The 17,670-nt window shown below is 35.7% G+C and overlaps 1 protein-coding gene across 2 annotated transcripts; it reads left to right on the plus strand.

Annotated features, from left to right (window-relative positions):
* The first annotated feature begins 353 nt into the window (after window positions 1–353).
* LOC141724675 (uncharacterized) lies at window positions 354–17,433 on the plus strand. 2 transcript variants are annotated; one of them, XM_074526901.1, is made up of 22 exons: window positions 354–1,320; window positions 3,087–3,202; window positions 4,527–4,735; window positions 5,415–5,534; window positions 6,222–6,350; window positions 6,433–6,558; window positions 7,392–7,444; window positions 7,524–7,626; window positions 7,777–7,894; window positions 8,054–8,263; window positions 9,424–9,751; window positions 11,501–11,594; window positions 12,064–12,172; window positions 12,315–12,586; window positions 12,709–12,836; window positions 12,945–13,179; window positions 14,259–14,447; window positions 15,294–15,607; window positions 15,699–15,882; window positions 15,987–16,229; window positions 16,565–16,656; window positions 16,800–17,433. In XM_074526901.1, the coding sequence occupies exons 1-22, from the start codon at window positions 506–508 to the stop codon at window positions 16,945–16,947; spliced, it is 4,335 nt and encodes a 1,444-aa protein (XP_074383002.1). In that variant the 5' UTR covers window positions 354–505; the 3' UTR covers window positions 16,948–17,433. The 2 variants fall into 2 exon arrangements, with proteins under 2 accessions (XP_074383002.1, XP_074383003.1); XM_074526902.1 differs by having other exon boundaries at window positions 7,527–7,626.
* Window positions 17,434–17,670: the final 237 nt, after the last annotated feature.

Genomic DNA, 17,670 nt, shown 5'->3' on the forward strand with positions numbered 1-17,670 from the left:
TTAAACATATCATCAAACTAATGCACATACATTCCTAACACTTTAGATAATCGATATCTTATGTTATTTAGCCAACCATTTTAGTAAATAAACATTATAGACGATCTTAATTAAGTAGATTGGTGTATTTTAAGGAAGAAAAATAAAACAATAGTCAAATTTAAAAGTAGTGGATTGTGACTTGTGAGGTACAATTAGTCTAGAAATTGTAGGCGAAGATGCAATTTATAAATTTGAACCCCAAATCTTAGTAAAGAAAATAAAGAAACAATATCCAGAATTAAAGCGTAGGACCCAGAAAATAACAGCGGGACCATGACAGTCGTAATTTTAGCTCCGGTGTCACTCCTGTAAGAATTACCCACTCTACAATACAATTGCAACCGTCTCTCTCTCTCTCTCTCTCGCGCACTCTTTCTCTACACACTCCCATCATTTCAATTATATATACATACACATATACACACAAAATCTCAATTCAACTGATTATTATTTTACTTCTTCAATGACTACATCATATTCACTTCTAACATTTTTACTTTTTCATTTTTTAAATATACACATCTCCCTATTTTTTATACATACGTCGGCCGTCGATGATTTTCCGGCCGAAATAAGTTTATTTCACGGCGATTACTCACCGCCGTCGCCTCCGCCGTCTTTACCGCCGTTACCTCCGCCGTTATCGTGTCAAGACGGGTTAAACGGAACAGGCTCGTTAAACACATCTTGTGAGCTTAATTACGATCTTAATTTCACTAATAATATTTATATTTATGGTCAAGGAAACTTAATTATACTTCCTGGTGTCAAATTGAGTTGCCCTAGGTTAGGGTGTGAAGTTACTGTCAATGTTAGCGGTGAATTTAAGTTAGGGTTAGGTTCGGTGATGATTGCGGGGAGTGTTCACGTCGTTGCGGAGAATTTTAGTATGTCCAATGGTTCGGTTGTTAATGTAACTGCGTTGGCTGGTTCACCCCCTGATCATACTAGTGGGACACCTGATGGTGCTCAAGGTGCCGGGGGAGGGTACGGTGGAAGGGGAGCTAGTTGTGTTATGGATAATGACAAGTTACCGTCCGATGTTTGGGGTGGGGATCCTTATGGGTGGGAGTCGTTGGCCAAACCCGGCTGTTTTGGGAGTAAAGGTGGAACGACGGTTAAAGATGAGGATTATGGAGGGGAAGGAGGCGGGAGGATTCGGATAGAAGTGACGAATGTGTTTGATTTTCAAGGGAGTTTGTTAGCGGATGGAGGTGATGGTGGTGTTAAAGGTGGAGGAGGGTCTGGTGGTAGCATTTACATCGTGGCGCATGACATGTAATTTTTCTTGCTTTTTATTGCCTTGTGATGCTCTTTAGTTCTTCGCCAATTAGTCTATTAATGCTGTTGATAATTTAGAAGCAGTATTTTTTTTATGAGGGTTTTAAAATGATTGTCAGGGTAGTTTTAAAAATGACTGCTCATGGGTTCCTACAGGACTTGGTACTTTTATCCATAATTTAAGTTCCAAACACTGTATACAAAGAGCTAGTTCCACTTATTCCGATGTTGGAGTTCAATTATTTTACCTAGACCTAAATTTTTTGTCTTGGAAACATATTTAGGTGTTAAGAAAGCAAAATAATGGAACATCAAACGTGGGATGCACTTCTGTACTAACTACTAAGCTTGGAAATCGGATATTGGCAGATTACAAACTCGCCTTTAATTCAGATATACAGCTTAAGCATACATTTCCTAGATATGGAATATGGACGATTGTCTAATAGGAAGCAAAATATTGTATGGTCAGTAGATTCGGATTAAAGCCGCAATTGGTTGTTTTATGGTTTGTTTGCGAATTTGAAATGTAAAATAGGACAAGGGAGGTATAAAATAAAGCGAAGTCCTAAATTTTTACTTTTTTTTTTCCTTTTTGTCACATGTTCAGTTTGTAATGTTAATTGAAGATGTTTTAGTCATAGGGTTTTATGTTGCACGAGATACTGGTTAGTAAAGTTACATTCTGTCTCACGCATTGCGCCTCTGATAAATGTTGCACCAGAGGGGTCTACTTGAAGTGACATTGTAACGTCATATACGTAAGTTAAAAACAAAACTATTAATGCGCCGATTTGTATGTGAGCAGGTATATGACATTTAGATTTACCACTATATTTGTGTAGCAATTATATTAGGATTTACTAGATTAGTTCCCAGGCAGATGCCCGTATCAGTATGTGTTATTTTTTTGAATTTTTTTTATAATAAGTAGAATTAAGTTAAATTTGTAATCAATATATAATTTCAATATGTGGAATGTAGTAATTTTAGACATTTTTTAGGAAAAAATAAAAAATACTTATTAAGTATGGAAATTTGAATGCTGTCAAAAGAATTTATGGAAATTTATATAATTTGATAAGTACTTTTTCAAATAATGTTAAAAAAAGTTACAAAACTGAAACATGAGGAATAGAGAGAATTAGTGGGATGAGAGAGAAGGAAAGTAATTTTATTATAAAATAAGTTACTGGAAGATAAATTAGTGCTCGTGACATCAATGTTAATGTGCCACCGAAGCAAAAAATTTGATGAAGACAGACATGTCTCTAGCTTAATTGAGAGAACCGCAAATGTCCAAATTTAAGGAGAGTGCCACACGGAATAGCTTTTTCTTTGTTTTAGTACAAGGTAGATTTTATATGTGGTTTCAAAGAAAATGGAACCACAAGTTTTCAAGTGTTGTCAATTGCCCTTCTCCCCACGGTTAGTTGATTTAGATGACTATATTAGGTTTGGACTTATTGTTACTTTGCCACCTAAATTAGTAAATCGTAAGAACAGATTCATAGTTATGTAGAGACTTAATGTTGCGAGTGTGTACACATAATTAGCTTCGTCACTTTCAGAATGCTATGCAACGGACTGATAAATGAGATATAATCCATATTGACTGGTGGTTGCGTTGTTTGTATAAGTAGCTACTAAATCTGAGTACATTTGAATTCCTGGATATGGTTTATTTATCTTTTGGTGATGTCACAAGGCACTGGTTTGGTTTTTCTCCAGATTTTTAAACTTTCTTTTTTTGTTAAGATCAGGACCGGTAATGGCAGACTGAGTGCATCCGGAGGTAATGGATTTGCTGGAGGAAGTGGTGGAAGAGTTTCTGTTGATATTTTTAGTGTTCGTGATGATCCCATGTTTCTTTTCCATGGTAAGTCTATATATCACCCAAATTTTATTTTGTGTTGTCAATATGCCTGATAGTAATTACTGTAACAAATGATGTATATATGTTCTATTGTTCACGTCTTAACTTATTCATAAAGTGTATTTCTGTGAAAGGGCTTACCCTTTAGGGATCTGCATCAAACGATGTGTGATTTTTACTTGATATCTGAACTGCTATGGTTTAGTGCAATGTCTATTAATAATAGTTTGCACATGGAGGCTTACTGAAGGTGTATAGTAGAAAAAATCACCCTTTATCTACATATAGGCCCTGTTTGGCAATCAGCGGTAAGCTGTTAGTTATAACGGATTGAATTAGCTGTTTTGACTAGATGATTGAGTAAGTTTTCTTGACGAGCGGATTGAATTTAGCTGTTTTGAATGAAACTTAGCTGTTTGTATTTTAACTAGGCATATGATATGTCAATCCTCTAATTGAAAAAGCTCCTCCAAGTAGCTTTTGAAAATTAGCGGATTGAGTCCAAACCGCTATTTAAATATGCTATTATCAAACACTTATATTAGAGGATTCATTTGGTCAAACCTCTAGTTTAGTTCAATCCGCTAATTATTTCTTAAACCTCTAACTTCCAAACACCACCATAGTCATTTACCTAATGGTAAATGCAGATGGAAATTATAAGGCCTCTCCGATGCAGTGACATTATTATTGCTAGTTGAACTGTGCACACCAAATACTAAACTGTTTAGACAATATTACCTTTATAACCTTGAGTCTAAACATAACCAATTGCATAACACTCCTCCATACAGAAGGGACATGTTGATATACATATATGACCAAAAATACTTATGTAGGCTGACGCTCATCTCTAAAGTTGAACCGTAAATCAGAGATTTGTAGCTTTATCTGCATAGGCTGTTTCTAGGACTTAAAATTGTTTCAGAGCATTCACACAGTGAGCCTATTATATATGTATTTGTAATTTCTTTTCCTGTCATAATTAAACCACAGTACTTGGCAGCGATGTCAAGTTGTCAACCCTTTTGCGTGCCGAGTGTATCTTTTCCATACAAGTGCCAACATGGAGTGGATAGCGAATTTAATAGTTTGTCGTTTAGTGTTTATATGTTTGTAGATGTACATGCATTACTGCCTTGCAATGTTTCATCTTACCTTTTTAATTTGTTTGTGGCGAACATGTCTCATCTCTTTGTAGCAGTATATTACAGTAATTGCATTCTTAAACCGTTGGTTGTATATTTCTTTGCTGTTACTTGGGCGTGGAAAACTTAAGTTATTGAGTTTTATTTTTCATAATAAAATGCTCTACATATGTTTGCAGGAGGGCATAGTTATGGCTGTTCTGGGAACTCTGGTGCTGCAGGGACATTTTATGATACTCGTCCACGGAAGCTAACAGTCAGCAATCACAATTTGTCAACTGAAACTGATACACTACTTATGGAGTTCCCATATCAGCCACTTTTGACAAATGTCTATATAGAAAATTGTGCCAGAGCTGCAGCACCTCTGCTTTGGAGTCGAATGCAGGTAAATAGATGAATGACATCAGTTTTTTTACAATCTAATTAGGTAATTGATACTGTACTCGGTTCATCAAGGCACTCGTTGAAGATATGTTGCTATTAACATGTTTTACATGTTATTAATGAGTTATGACACTCTTTTCTTATAAAAAAAATTGTTTTCTTTTTTATCTGAGATGTCTGAGGAAGAGTTTAAACGAGGTAATATAAAGTGTGACAGAAGTATTTCTGGCTGTTCTGTTTATTCACCTCTTTATCTTTTTTCCCATGGTTATTCCTGTATCTTTTTTCAGCTTTTCATTTTTAGTTTTACAATGGAACATACTAGCAGACGCTTCTTTTGTTACCTGGACTCAGCTGGAAGAGTCCAACATGAATACATGTCCAAGTGAGGGAATCAGCAATATTATGAATATTTTACATATTTTTGGCCTAAAATAAGTTTCCACCCAATTGTCCATAGTCCATACCCATATCTGAGTGTTACAAGGGCACTGAAGGTTAAATAAAGAGTTCGGGAAACATAGCTTGCTTGATCTAGTTATGTATATGTATATTGCTTGTTTATATGTCACCTTGGTCAAGTTACTACTGTACTTAGTATTTTGCATCATCTAATTTATTGCTGGTGCTTTGTATAGTTTTCTTGTAGTGGGCAATTTACATTCTAATATATTATATAGGTTCGAGGACAACTCAGTGTGTCCTGTGGTGCAGTTTTAAGCTTTGGACTTCCACACTATGCACTATCGGAATATGAGTTGATTGCAGAAGAGGTTTTGATAAGCGACTCAATGATAAAGGCAAGCAAGAAACACTAGACTATGTGTGTGAACAGTTTTTAGTGCTAACTAGTTTCTAATTTTACATTTGGCATTTTTCTGATTACTGTCAGTTCGTCAGTTCATGCTAAATTTTACATAATTTATAGATGCTCATTTGAATTTTCAGCCTTCTTTTGGGGTTTTTCCGGATACTCTGGACGATGTTAATAGATATATCTTTTGCTTATCTTGTGTAATGGTGCAAAAGTTACAAGCAAACTAGGTTGCTTGCACCACCACCTGGAAAATATAGGATTATACCCTTTATATAGTATCCCCCAGCTAGAACAAATATTTTAGGACATGATAATGTAGGTAACATTTTTCTTAAATGCATAGAAGCATAATTTTCTAATTACTGAACCTTTAACTTATCCCTAGGAGCACTGTTTCTGTCCTTAAGTGAAAGTGTTTCTTAGTTTCTTTTTGTTTTAGTTGTAGAACAACTCTTGATGTTCAATTACCCTTTAAAAGTTGTATGGCATGCCTACTTTGAACCAAGCGAATGCACTTTGTTAGTTGTTTCAAGGGTACCACTCCTGTAAGAGTACTCTTTCTCCAAAGGAGTTAGTTTCATCATACTAGTATTTAAGGAATTCCTGCTATTTATTTGATTTCCTTATCAGTCTTTGGAATATCAGAATTATATCTGCTGGTTAATAATAGGTATATGGGGCCTTGCGAATGTCTGTTAAAGTCTACTTAATGTGGAATTCCCAAATGCTCATCGATGGTGACGGTGATGCTATAGCTGCAACATCCATGCTTGAAGCCAGCAATTTAGTGGTTCTACGGGTGACTTGATCTCTGTTATTTGAGTGTCATCCTCATTTTCATTTCTTGTGCAATATTTAACTGGTGTTTATGTGCTTCCTAGGGATCATCTTTGATCCAGTCAAACGCCAATTTAGGACTTCACGGGCAAGGTACATTGAACTTGTCTGGACCTGGTGACGTGGTTGAAGCTCAACGTTTGGTTTTATCATTATTTTACAATATTAATGTAAGGATCAGTCTTCTTCTTTTGGCTGCTTAGTACATCAATTTGTTTATAACAGCAAAGTTCAGGTTATTTCCCCAAACATTCCCTTCTGTAGTAATGACATCCAATTCTCTTACTCGAAGCATGCGTAATTTTGGAAATGATTTGTGCTATGTCACAGAATTTTATAGGAGGCATTTTTTCTCCATAAATTTATAAAGAAGTCCCATATGGATAGAGTGTACAGTTGTTTTTGGACCACATGTTATCAGTTAAAGTTGGGTTTAATATCGTATATTTGATCCCTTAAATAGTCTTTTTGATCCTCTCAAATCTCAGGAGAATAGTAGATTTTAGTCATGTATGTATCTCATAATGGCAGTTCTCCTTTTATGTCGGGTGAGTGACAAGAATAACCCATTTTAGGTAGGAGAATGACAAAAATAACCGCTTCCAAAAATGTGGCCAACTTTAGCCGGTGGCATACACATATGGCAGTGGGGTAACGTTTAATACGCATTTCAGACTGGAGTACTATAAAATATTTATAACAAAACACGCATCCTAAGTCTGGGTATTGAACCTAATTTGCATTTTATAAATGCGTATTGTAATTATGTATCAGCCAGCAAGCCAACTAACCACACTATCCCACGTGTACTTATGTTATCCCCTCCCACCTTGCACCCCAGACTACGATGCACATTAGTTGGTAGGTAATCAGAATACACATACACATTTCGCACTTATGTAATAGCACTGTCATGATTGTCCAATAATTTGAAAGTGGTTATTTTTGTTTAAAAACTTCAAAAAGAGCTTATTGTTGTTACTTTTTCTTTTTTGTCTTGAAGGTTGGTCCTGGATCTACCCTGAGAGGTCCCTTGAAGAATGCAAGTAAAAATGGGTAAGTCTTCGATATATTGTCCAAGATGCACCATGTATATGATGACTTTGGCAGTGAGTTGATAACAGTCTTTAACCAGCAGTACTTCTCTGCTTTATTGTGAGCGCGAGGATTGCCCTATTGAACTGATTCATCCACCCGAAGATTGCAACGTGAACTCGTCATTACCTTTCACTGTTCAGGTGTCATATTTATATAAAATCCCGAATAATTTACTTCTCTTGCTTTTTAATTTAGTTTTATCTAGAGATTTGCGCATTGGAGTGCAGAGTTGTACTGTGTACTTTCTTTCTATTAGAATTTAATCTGCTGTCCTTCGTTAATTAATTCAGATATGTAGAGTTGAAGATGTTAACGTTGAAGGATCAATAGAAGGATCTGTTGTTCATTTTCACTGGGTTAGAACCGTAAATGTTGAATCGTCTGGAGCAATAAGTGCAACTGGGCTTGGTATCCTCCATCTCATCTTCTAATATGTTATTGTTCGTTGAAATTTTTTTAGGCAATTTAGAATGAGAAATCATATGTAATTTGTTGGTATTAGTAGTTCTATACTTCCATATCCTAAAGAAGATTATGTTTTCTTCACAATATAAATTTGTTATACAGGATGTATAGCTGGTGTGGGTAGTGGAAGATTGTTGAGCAATGGTTTTGGGGGTGGTGGAGGACATGGTGGAAAGGGTGGGGATGGATTCTACAACGGAAGTGTTGTCCAGGGTGGTATCACCTATGGGAATGCTGATTTGCCCTGTGAACTTGGTAGTGGAAGTGGAAATAGCAGTCTTCCTGATTCAACTGCAGGTGGCGGAATAATTGGTACGTTTTTTATTTGATGCTTTCATCTGCCCCACTTTAACTTGTTTCTGCTAATGGAAAGGCAAAATTGGAGGTATTTAAACACAATAGAGAGGACAGAATACACAGTAAAGGATATGGATATTGATTTCTATGTTGCAGGTACAACCAGGGCTGATCTTATATAGGCTATTTACATATCAATTAATTAAATACGGGATCAATTACTTTTATACAAAATAACAAACTAACAATTAATCCCTACAAACCTGGTAGCCCATCAGGAAGGTTATTGATAACAGATATGATAATATTTCCAGTCTGTCAACAGTATTTAAGTGACATAGTGGTTAATATCCATATATCAATATTATGATCTATGAGCGCGATGAGATAGCTCAAGTGGTAAGAGTTTATCTCACATCGTCCCTCAGTTGGGATGTCTACTTTTACGAGATATGTCTCTTCAAAATGGTAATGTTAATTCTCTAGGTATTCTCTTTTTTCTTTTGCACTATGGCTTTCCTCAAAATGACTAGAATGATTCAATTCCTTGTAGTCATGCTAAGAGCGGGTTTTTAGTGTCAGGCAAAGTCTTTACTTTGTTACAAAGGACTTCTTTCTATGAATTGTAATAAAACATTCTATCTCATATTTAGATCTAGCATCACATCATATCTGATGTATTTAGGCCATCTCTGCTGGGTCGTGTAGCAGAGTATTTGATTAGTATATTGTGACCTTAGCAGTTACAGAAACTGCTTTCTTGTTTTGTGATGTCAGATATGGAGTTTACCTAGTTTGTAAAGCTGACAAGTAGTACCTGGTCTTAATGTTAAGAGACTGTTTTTAAAATCTATGGGGTGAGTGGCCACATAGCACTCAAGTGTCCAAATGAAAAAGCCTCTTGTAACAGAAGGCTAAGAGCTGATCTGTATAACGAAGAGGGGAGTAGGAGATGCTAAGATTTGAGTCTGAACACGAGAGTTCTATATCTCTTTGTATGCTCTAAATATTAACAATCTTTTGAAAAATTGTTATATTATTATGTAAAGCATGTATTATCTTTGGAATTTTGCTACGAAATCATCATGAATTCGTGCTGATAATTATTTCTGCTATAGTTGAGCATCTTTGTTTCATATTTTGATTGAGTATATATATATTGATGTCTGTTATAGTGATGGGCTCACTGGAGCACTCACTGTCAAGTTTGTATATTGACGGTTCCCTTAGAGCTGATGGAGAAAGCTACGGAGAAAAATTTGTGGAACCTAGCATGCAAACTTCAGTCTTAGGCAATGGAGGTGGTGGATCGGGGGGAACTATCCTTTTGTTTCTAAATTCCATAGTCCTGGGTGATTCTTCCACTATCTCAACAAATGGCGGACATGGCAGTCTTGATGCTGGTGGTGGAGGCGGTGGTCGGGTTCACTTTCATTGGGCTGATATCACCGTTGGCGATGAATACCTGCCTGTAGCAAGTGGAGAAGGAACTATAAACGTCAGGTTTGCACTTAATGAAATATTCTGTGTTTTATTCATTTGATCTAGTTTTTTGACACTATAGTGTGGATAGCTAACACTCTTTACCGGAGTTTTCTTAGCCTTTTATTCTGGGACATGGTTCAGTCATTTTAAAATATATATCTTATTAGTTGTTTGTTTATCAGGTTTGGAGTCTAACCTTAAATATTATACTTTTTAAATAAATTTTTATGTATTTTACTCATTCAGTAGTATCAGCATAGACAGTAAAGTTTAGCTCCACAAGTTTTCATAGAGCTGGTTGAGGGTGATGAGTTGTAGGGTAATTAATATCATCTTTATATGGCTTCACTAAGACTTATTCATTTAGTAGATCATATAAAGAGAGTTACTCCCTTCACCACTTAGAAAGCGACTGTGATGACTATTTTATGGCCAAATCAACCAACTTCATTTCCTATTTCTATTTTCAAGGAAAAGGTGTCAATCAAGGCTTCTCTGGAGTTTTAGTAGTAATTTACAATATATTCGTTTGTTCTAAAAATTCGTAGATAATACCATATAATATCTAGTTTCTTGTGCTTTTGTTTTTGCAACTTATGACTACACAAATTTCAATAAATCTCAGGGTTATACCAAGAGTCAATATGACAAAAAAATTGCATTTCCACATCTAATCGAGGGAGTTTAAATTATATATATTGAGCTGATGTTAGAAGCTACGAATTTAGTGCCTGTTTGGTGGGTCATTTTACTCAACTTATATTGGCTAAAGCCAATTTCACCAAACATTAACTTTCACGTTCAACGTTCTCGGTTTTAGCCGCTGGAGTAATTTAACTGATTTGATTTGTTAGCAGTATCATTTAACTATAATCAGTTTATAACAGTTTTTTTAAATAATTGTTATTTTATTATTTTAATTTATTTTATTATTTACGTTTGTTATAAAAAGTTGAATATGTGGTAGTGGATTTTAAAATAGGTGCACACATACAAAAAATAAAAAAAATCAAATATTTTAGTTTTTCAAATTTGCCTTTTTAATTTTATATTTATGAATTAAAATTATTGGTAAGATTTAAATTTTCAAAATAAATTTTTTAACTTATAAGTCATAGTTTACCAAACACATCACCGTCTTATAGGTAAATTTATCCAAACGCCTAAATTACTTGAGTAATAATTTACGTTTACTTATATGACACTTTTCAACTTTAAGTCATAAGTTACATTTTTTAAGGAACTCCAAACGGGTCCTTAATTACAAGGAGACCCAAAATAGGACAAGTGAAAACTAAATGCACAACCAAATTGGCTGTAAGAAAATATAGTTTCCATATACAGTTATGTACAGCAATGTGCGTCTTAGAAACTTTATAGCAACAGGAGAGCCAAAAAGCGATATAACACTAAACATAACTGCAGTAGCAAATATCAGGCAAATAGACTCCAATAATAAGACATTTCCTGAAGGTGTAGGTTGACACAGGAAATGCTGCTTGCATCTTTTGCTTTGCAGAAATTTATTGGTCTATAGCCTTTATGCATCTGATCAGTTTTTTCATTATGCACGTAAAATTTGCAACAGTTTCCATGCCTGACGCGTCAGGCGACCCCATGCCTACTCTTCTGAGCCATAAATTTCAATAGAATGCAAAAAGACATTTCTAGTGTCTAAATTGTCTTTCAGCTTAGGACTTAAATTTCTGCTTAGATGCTTATCACTTTTCTGTTTATCTCATCTTTTACAAATGTTACATATGACAGAGGAGGATCTGGTAAAGGTCTAGGATATGGTGGTGAAAATGGGAGTCTCAGTGGAAAATCTTGTCCTAAAGGACTTTATGGCATTTTCTGCCAGGTAGTTTTGCCTCCTCTCTCATATTTACTTAAAGTTTATATTCAGGTGATTTCTATCTGTGCATAATTGCAACCTTAGATTTCTGAGTCTCAGTTTGTGTGTGTGTGTGTTTTATTAAATGAAATTTACCTTAAAAATTGTGAAACATGTCAAACTACCATTTGAGGTTTTCACTGTAATCTTGTCATTTAAGTGTTACATAGTAAATTGATTGCAAAATAACAACAGAAAATATATATTTTATTGATACCTAAAGCAAACTTGTACCTTCTCCTGAATTGGTGAGTTGTTCAGTTAGCAATAAAAGCAGTTCTACCTTCTTTTCTTGTAATACCTTCTGTATTAGTTGATTTTACTTGTTTAATTGCACATAGTTAAACATTCAGCCTTTTCCTTTAGTCTCTCTGTAATGTTTTCCTTCCCTAGTTTACATCCAATAGTTTTGCGTAATTAAAGAGCATCTTTGCAGGAATGTCCAAGAGGCACGTTTAAGAATGTTACTGGATCTAACAAGGCCCATTGTCTTGAGTGCCCATCCAATGAGCTCCCTCACCGTGCTAAATATGTTGCTGTTCGAGGTATATTAATTCCTATGCTAGTTTCCCAGTGTCTGTAGTATTTCTTTGGCCTTGCAGAAAACTTAATCAACTATTACACCAGTATGAGAAAAGTACTGTTACTTCACAAGTTTGACAATTCCGAGATAATTGTTCATTACAGGCGGTGTTGCAGATACTCCGTGCCCTTACAAGTGTATTTCTGAGAGATACCATATGCCGCACTGTTATACAGCTCTCGAAGAATTGATGTATACTTTTGGTGGACCATGGTTGTTTGGCTTTATTCTCTTGAGCCTCCTCATCCTCCTAGGGATCGTGCTTAGTGTTGCTCGAATGAAGTTTGTTAGTGGGGATGAATTACCAAGCTTAGTGCAAGCCCGACGTGGTTTGGAAATAGATCGTTCATTCCCTTTCTTGGAATCATTAAATGAGGTATACTTGGATTTTCTGTTCCTATCTCTCCATTCCTTAATCATTTAATGATTTTGTTTAAAGCATACCAACAAACTAACAAATGTATTATTATATTCATTATTATGGTTTTTGACTGGAAGGTGCTAGAAACAAATAGAGCCGAGGAGTCCCGCAGTCATGTCCATAGAATGTTTTTTATGGGATCTAACAGTTTTAGCGAACCTTGGCATCTCCCATATTCTCCTCCAGAACAAGTAGCACAAATTGTGTAAGTCATCTCTCTCTCTCTCTCTCTCGGACTACCGTTACCATGCTATAGTTTCATAGTAAAGTCACTACTGCTTACCTTGAGTTGAATTTTCTGTTTACTTGCCAGGTATGAGGATGCATTCAACAGATTTGTGGATGAGATAAATAGCTTAGCTTCTTATCAGTGGTGGGAAGGATCGACATACAGCATCATCTCAATTTTTGCTTACCCACTTGCCTGGTCATGGCTTCAGTGGCGTCGAAAAAAGAAAATCCATACACTGCGAGAATATGTACGATCAGAATATGACCATTCGTGTTTGCGCTCATGCAGGTCTCGTGCTCTCTACGAGGGGCTCAAGGTTATTTTCTTCATTGAGTACCTTCTAAATACATGTCTTTGAAGAGCTCTCAGATATGATATTTTTAGCTGAATAGTCATGTATCGTTGTGGTCCTTGTTATATTATACATTTTCTAGTAATTCTTTTCTTTATGCTGCATATGTTGTACATGCTAGCCGAGGTAATTTATGCATGATATTTTAGCTGGATTACTATTATTTTGATAAATTGTGGAATCCCAATTAGGTTAATAGTAACCAATAAATGTAGCCATTGTCGGAATTAAGTCGATAAACTCCAAATTTCAAAGTGATGTGAACAATCATCTTCCTTATTTGAACACTTTGGAAGGGGGGGGGGGGGGTAGAGGAGGCTGCAATATGGACTTGTGCCCATAAAAGATCATTCATACCTTGTTCAGTTTCAGGATACTTTTACTAAATAGCTTTAAGAAATTAAAACCCATAATCATTTTCGGAAGTTTCTGCGGGTATAGTAGGAAAAACACTTGAGCTTCAGGTACTAATCTCACAAAGACGTAGGCTATAGTTCTGTCCCTGGTGACTGGGTATTAAAATGCTTATCTCCGTGTAAATATGCTGCACTGCAGTGGTTAGCAACTTTGGTGTCACTTTTTGCTGGTCGGGAGTAATATTGTTGTTTGTCTCCATCTAATGTGTAGATTGTCATTTTCCTAAGATTTTGCGGGTGTAGGTGACATGATCTTGTAATGAGTTAGTCCTTTGAATTCCGCAGGGCATGTTGACATGGTAAAATGGCAGCGACTTTTAGCGGCTATGTTATGTCCCATTGTCCACTCACTCTAACGAGTTTCTAGTAATTTAATATATTTGGACTTCCGAGAATTACCTTTACATTGCCTTCTAGATGTTTTATGCCCTGGTTTGTGGAGCTAGAGACTATTCCCTATTCTTAGCTGTGATATAGTTTTCTATTCTTTTTTTTTGATTCGTTTATTTCTCTATTAATATACCTTTGCACTATCACTAACATTCTTCTGTCTACTAAGTTTCCTGTTTACTTATACATTGATTTATTATTTTCAATCGGTAGATAATGCTTTAAGTTTAATCGCAGGTTGCAACAACTAGTGATCTAATGCTTGCATATGTAGATTTTTTCCTTGGTGGAGATGAGAAGAGAGATGATCTTCCTCCTCGCCTTCAACAAAGATTTCCCTTGTCTTTAGTTTTTGGGGGAGATGGAAGTTACATGACTCCTTTCACTCTTCACAGCGATAATATTTTGACAAGTCTCATAAGTCAGGTCTGTTGTATTTTATAAATTTAAATATTGGTTACTAAATAATGTACCACTGCAATTCCTGTGTTTTTAGAAGGCAAGGTTACACGTAGGGGTGAGCAGAAAACCGCACAAACCACAAAAACCGCCCGCACCGCACCAAACCACACCGCAAAACGCGGTTTTTAATTTTCGTGGTGCGGTTGCGGTTTGAATTTTTAATAAACCGCGCGGTGCGGTGCGGGTTGTGGTTTTAAATTTCTGAAATGCGGTTCAAACCGCACCGCAATATTTAATATATTATAAATATATATATATATATTTATATATATATACACTTATATATTCCTATCGGGTAACATAAAGAACCATTTTATGTTCTTAGTTAAACTGAATTTCACCAGATGGCCATAGCATCTTTATTGAATTAGAATTATATGTTAAATTCATTAAGGAATTCAAATGGGCCATACGATCTTCTAAAAAATAAAAAAGAGACTATACAATCTCTTGTTTGTATTTCTTCACTAGGAAAACCAAAATCCAAGTATTTATACTAGTGAACTAAGATGTTGCATTCTGATTGATCAAAACTATTTTCGGAAATTTGATTAAATTTAAGTTTTGTATTTCTTAAATTTTTTTGAACATGTAAAGTATAAACCGCAGTGAACCGCACCACACCGCATTTTCGTGGTGTGGTTTATGCGGTTTTCGAGGGTACGCGGTGCGGTTGCAGTTTGGAAATTTGAGTAAACCGCATGTGCGGTTTGGTTTGCGGTTTGAGGAAAAAACCGCACCGCCCGCACCGCGCTCACCCCTAGTTACACGTGAAATTTCTCACATTGTTCAAAAATTACAATGTTGCAGTTAATACCTTCCACCATCTGGTATAGATTAGTTGCTGGACTTAACGCGCAATTACGTTTAGTTCGACTTGGGCATTTGAACAAAACTTTTCGGCCTGTCATCAGCTGGCTTGAGACATATGCAAATCCAACTTTGAGTCATCATGGTGTAAGAGTTGATTTATCTTGCTTTCAGCCCACAACTTCTGGGTATTGCCAGTTTGGACTAGTCATGCGTGCTTCTGAAAATGAAATTGCACCTTCAGTTGGAAGACCTGATGTGTCTTTGTCTCCTGGGAGGCCTGATGTGTCTTTGTCTCCTAGGAGGCATTCTCGGTGAATTCTTCTACCTGTGATTGATGTCTATATATTGCTAAAAGCATTAACCCTTCTTACTTTTTTTTTCCTGATATGTATTTTTTTGCAGTTTACTCAATTCTCATCCTAATAACTCCACAAACCAATTACGAGTCGGCAAACCTCTTTTGGTGCAAAAAAAGTTGATTGGAGGCACTATACATGCAAAGAACTTAGAAATGGTGAAAGAGAAGAAAACGATGGGTTACCCTTTCTCATTTGTACTTTATAATACTAAACCAGTTGCACATCAGGTATAATTTGTATTTACATTAATGAAAATTTATGTTAATTATTCATAACATAATTTTGAAACTTTCATGCACATTTCTATATACTTCATCTGGATTTGGTGCAGGATCTTGTCGGTTTGGTCATCTCTGTGATGCTGTTAGCAGATTTTAGCCTTGTCTTGCTAATGTTGTTGCAGCTCTATTCAAGTTCATTGTTGCATTTATTTTTGGTTTTGTCGATTCTTCCGCTTGGCATAATACTTCCGTTCCCAGCTGGGCTAAATGCCTTATTTAGTTATGGACCTAAGCGTTCTTCAGGTCCCGCGCGTGTATATGCTCTGTGGAATATCACATCTTTGGTCAATGTGGTAAGTTATTAGGCGATTACCTCCTCATGAATTAGGAAGTTGGTAATTTCTAAAAAGAGTCAACTAGTGAAGTAAATGGACCAGTAATACAGACTTCAAAATTTCTCTATAAATTTTGACTTTCAAGCATTTAATAATTCACAGCTAAAACTTAATAATGCAGACCTAATGTTGAATTTTCCAACTATAATTTGCTACCTAAAGTTATTCAATCTCCTTTCTTGATAACTTTAGAATCATGTTTATGTAGAATAGTATTTTGATGCTCTTGATTTTTGACTAGAATCATGTTGATTAAATCCTTAAATAGTGTTCCCTTGTTCTGCTTGTAACAGGTTGTTGCTTTTGTATGTGGAATCTTCCATTACAATACTCAATTATTACCAAGCAACATACTTCCAAACATGCAGTCTTTTAGTTTGAGCATGTAAGAGTACTTTTTCCGACCTTTTAACAGATATAGCCATTAAATGTGATTAAATGAGATTGTTCAATTATTGCCATATAGTCCATGAGTATCCTACTTGCTAACTTCATATGCTAATATGTTACAAAAATTGGCGACTGCAGGGATGATAGCAGTTGGTGGTTGCTTCCTTGTGTATTGGTACTATGTAAATTTATTCAAGCGAGGGTCATCGATTATCATGTGGCTAATCTTGAAATAAAGGATAGGACATTATACAGCACCGATCCCCAGGATTTCTGGCAGACCTGAGCAACAATGTTTTTGATTTTTTTGTTCCTTGCTTGCCTTTTTGGGCTTTTGTAGAAAATTAGGTATTTTAGGGTTAAGTGAGTGGTGAATATCAGGAGAGAAATTAGGTATACACTATACTGAAATTGGATTGTGCACTAAGTTTTCCTAGAGTAGTCAGTCTGACGTTTGTACATTATTCAAAGTTTTTGTTACTGGCCGTCTTAAACCCCGGCTCCACTGTCAGATACATGGAGTAAAAACTCTTGATCTCTTGCGTAATTCTGACATGTACAAATTAATTTTGGCTAGAAGATGGAGTAAAGAAGAGGCTGCTCAATTTTAACAGTGGCTTTCTTGTTTATGTTATCCAGATTCCAGAACTGTTATTCTGGTTTGCTTTTTGTAATAAATGTTGATTTATGTGCCGAATTTTGTTTCATTGTACAGTGTACAGAGCTTTAGCTTTAACAATGTAATGGCAAGTATAAAATTCACATTTTTTTATGATAGTGATCAATGACCATATTTATATATGTTCGCAAATGGTTTCAATACTAGAAACCATGAACCATCTTTCAGCAAGAGAAGTGGGTACAAATTAGGTTGCAGAGAGTTAAGTTGTAACGTTAATGAAACTAATTTAACGACATAATTTTATTTTGGACCGAGACGGCTTAACATGAGCAGCCCTGTCACACAACAATGGCTAGCTATCCGAACACTACAACTGAAATATTCATT

The sequence above is a fragment of the Apium graveolens genome, chromosome 5 (assembly GCF_009905375.1).
Source record: "Apium graveolens cultivar Ventura chromosome 5, ASM990537v1, whole genome shotgun sequence".
NCBI classification, from domain to species: Eukaryota; Viridiplantae; Streptophyta; class Magnoliopsida; order Apiales; family Apiaceae; genus Apium; species Apium graveolens.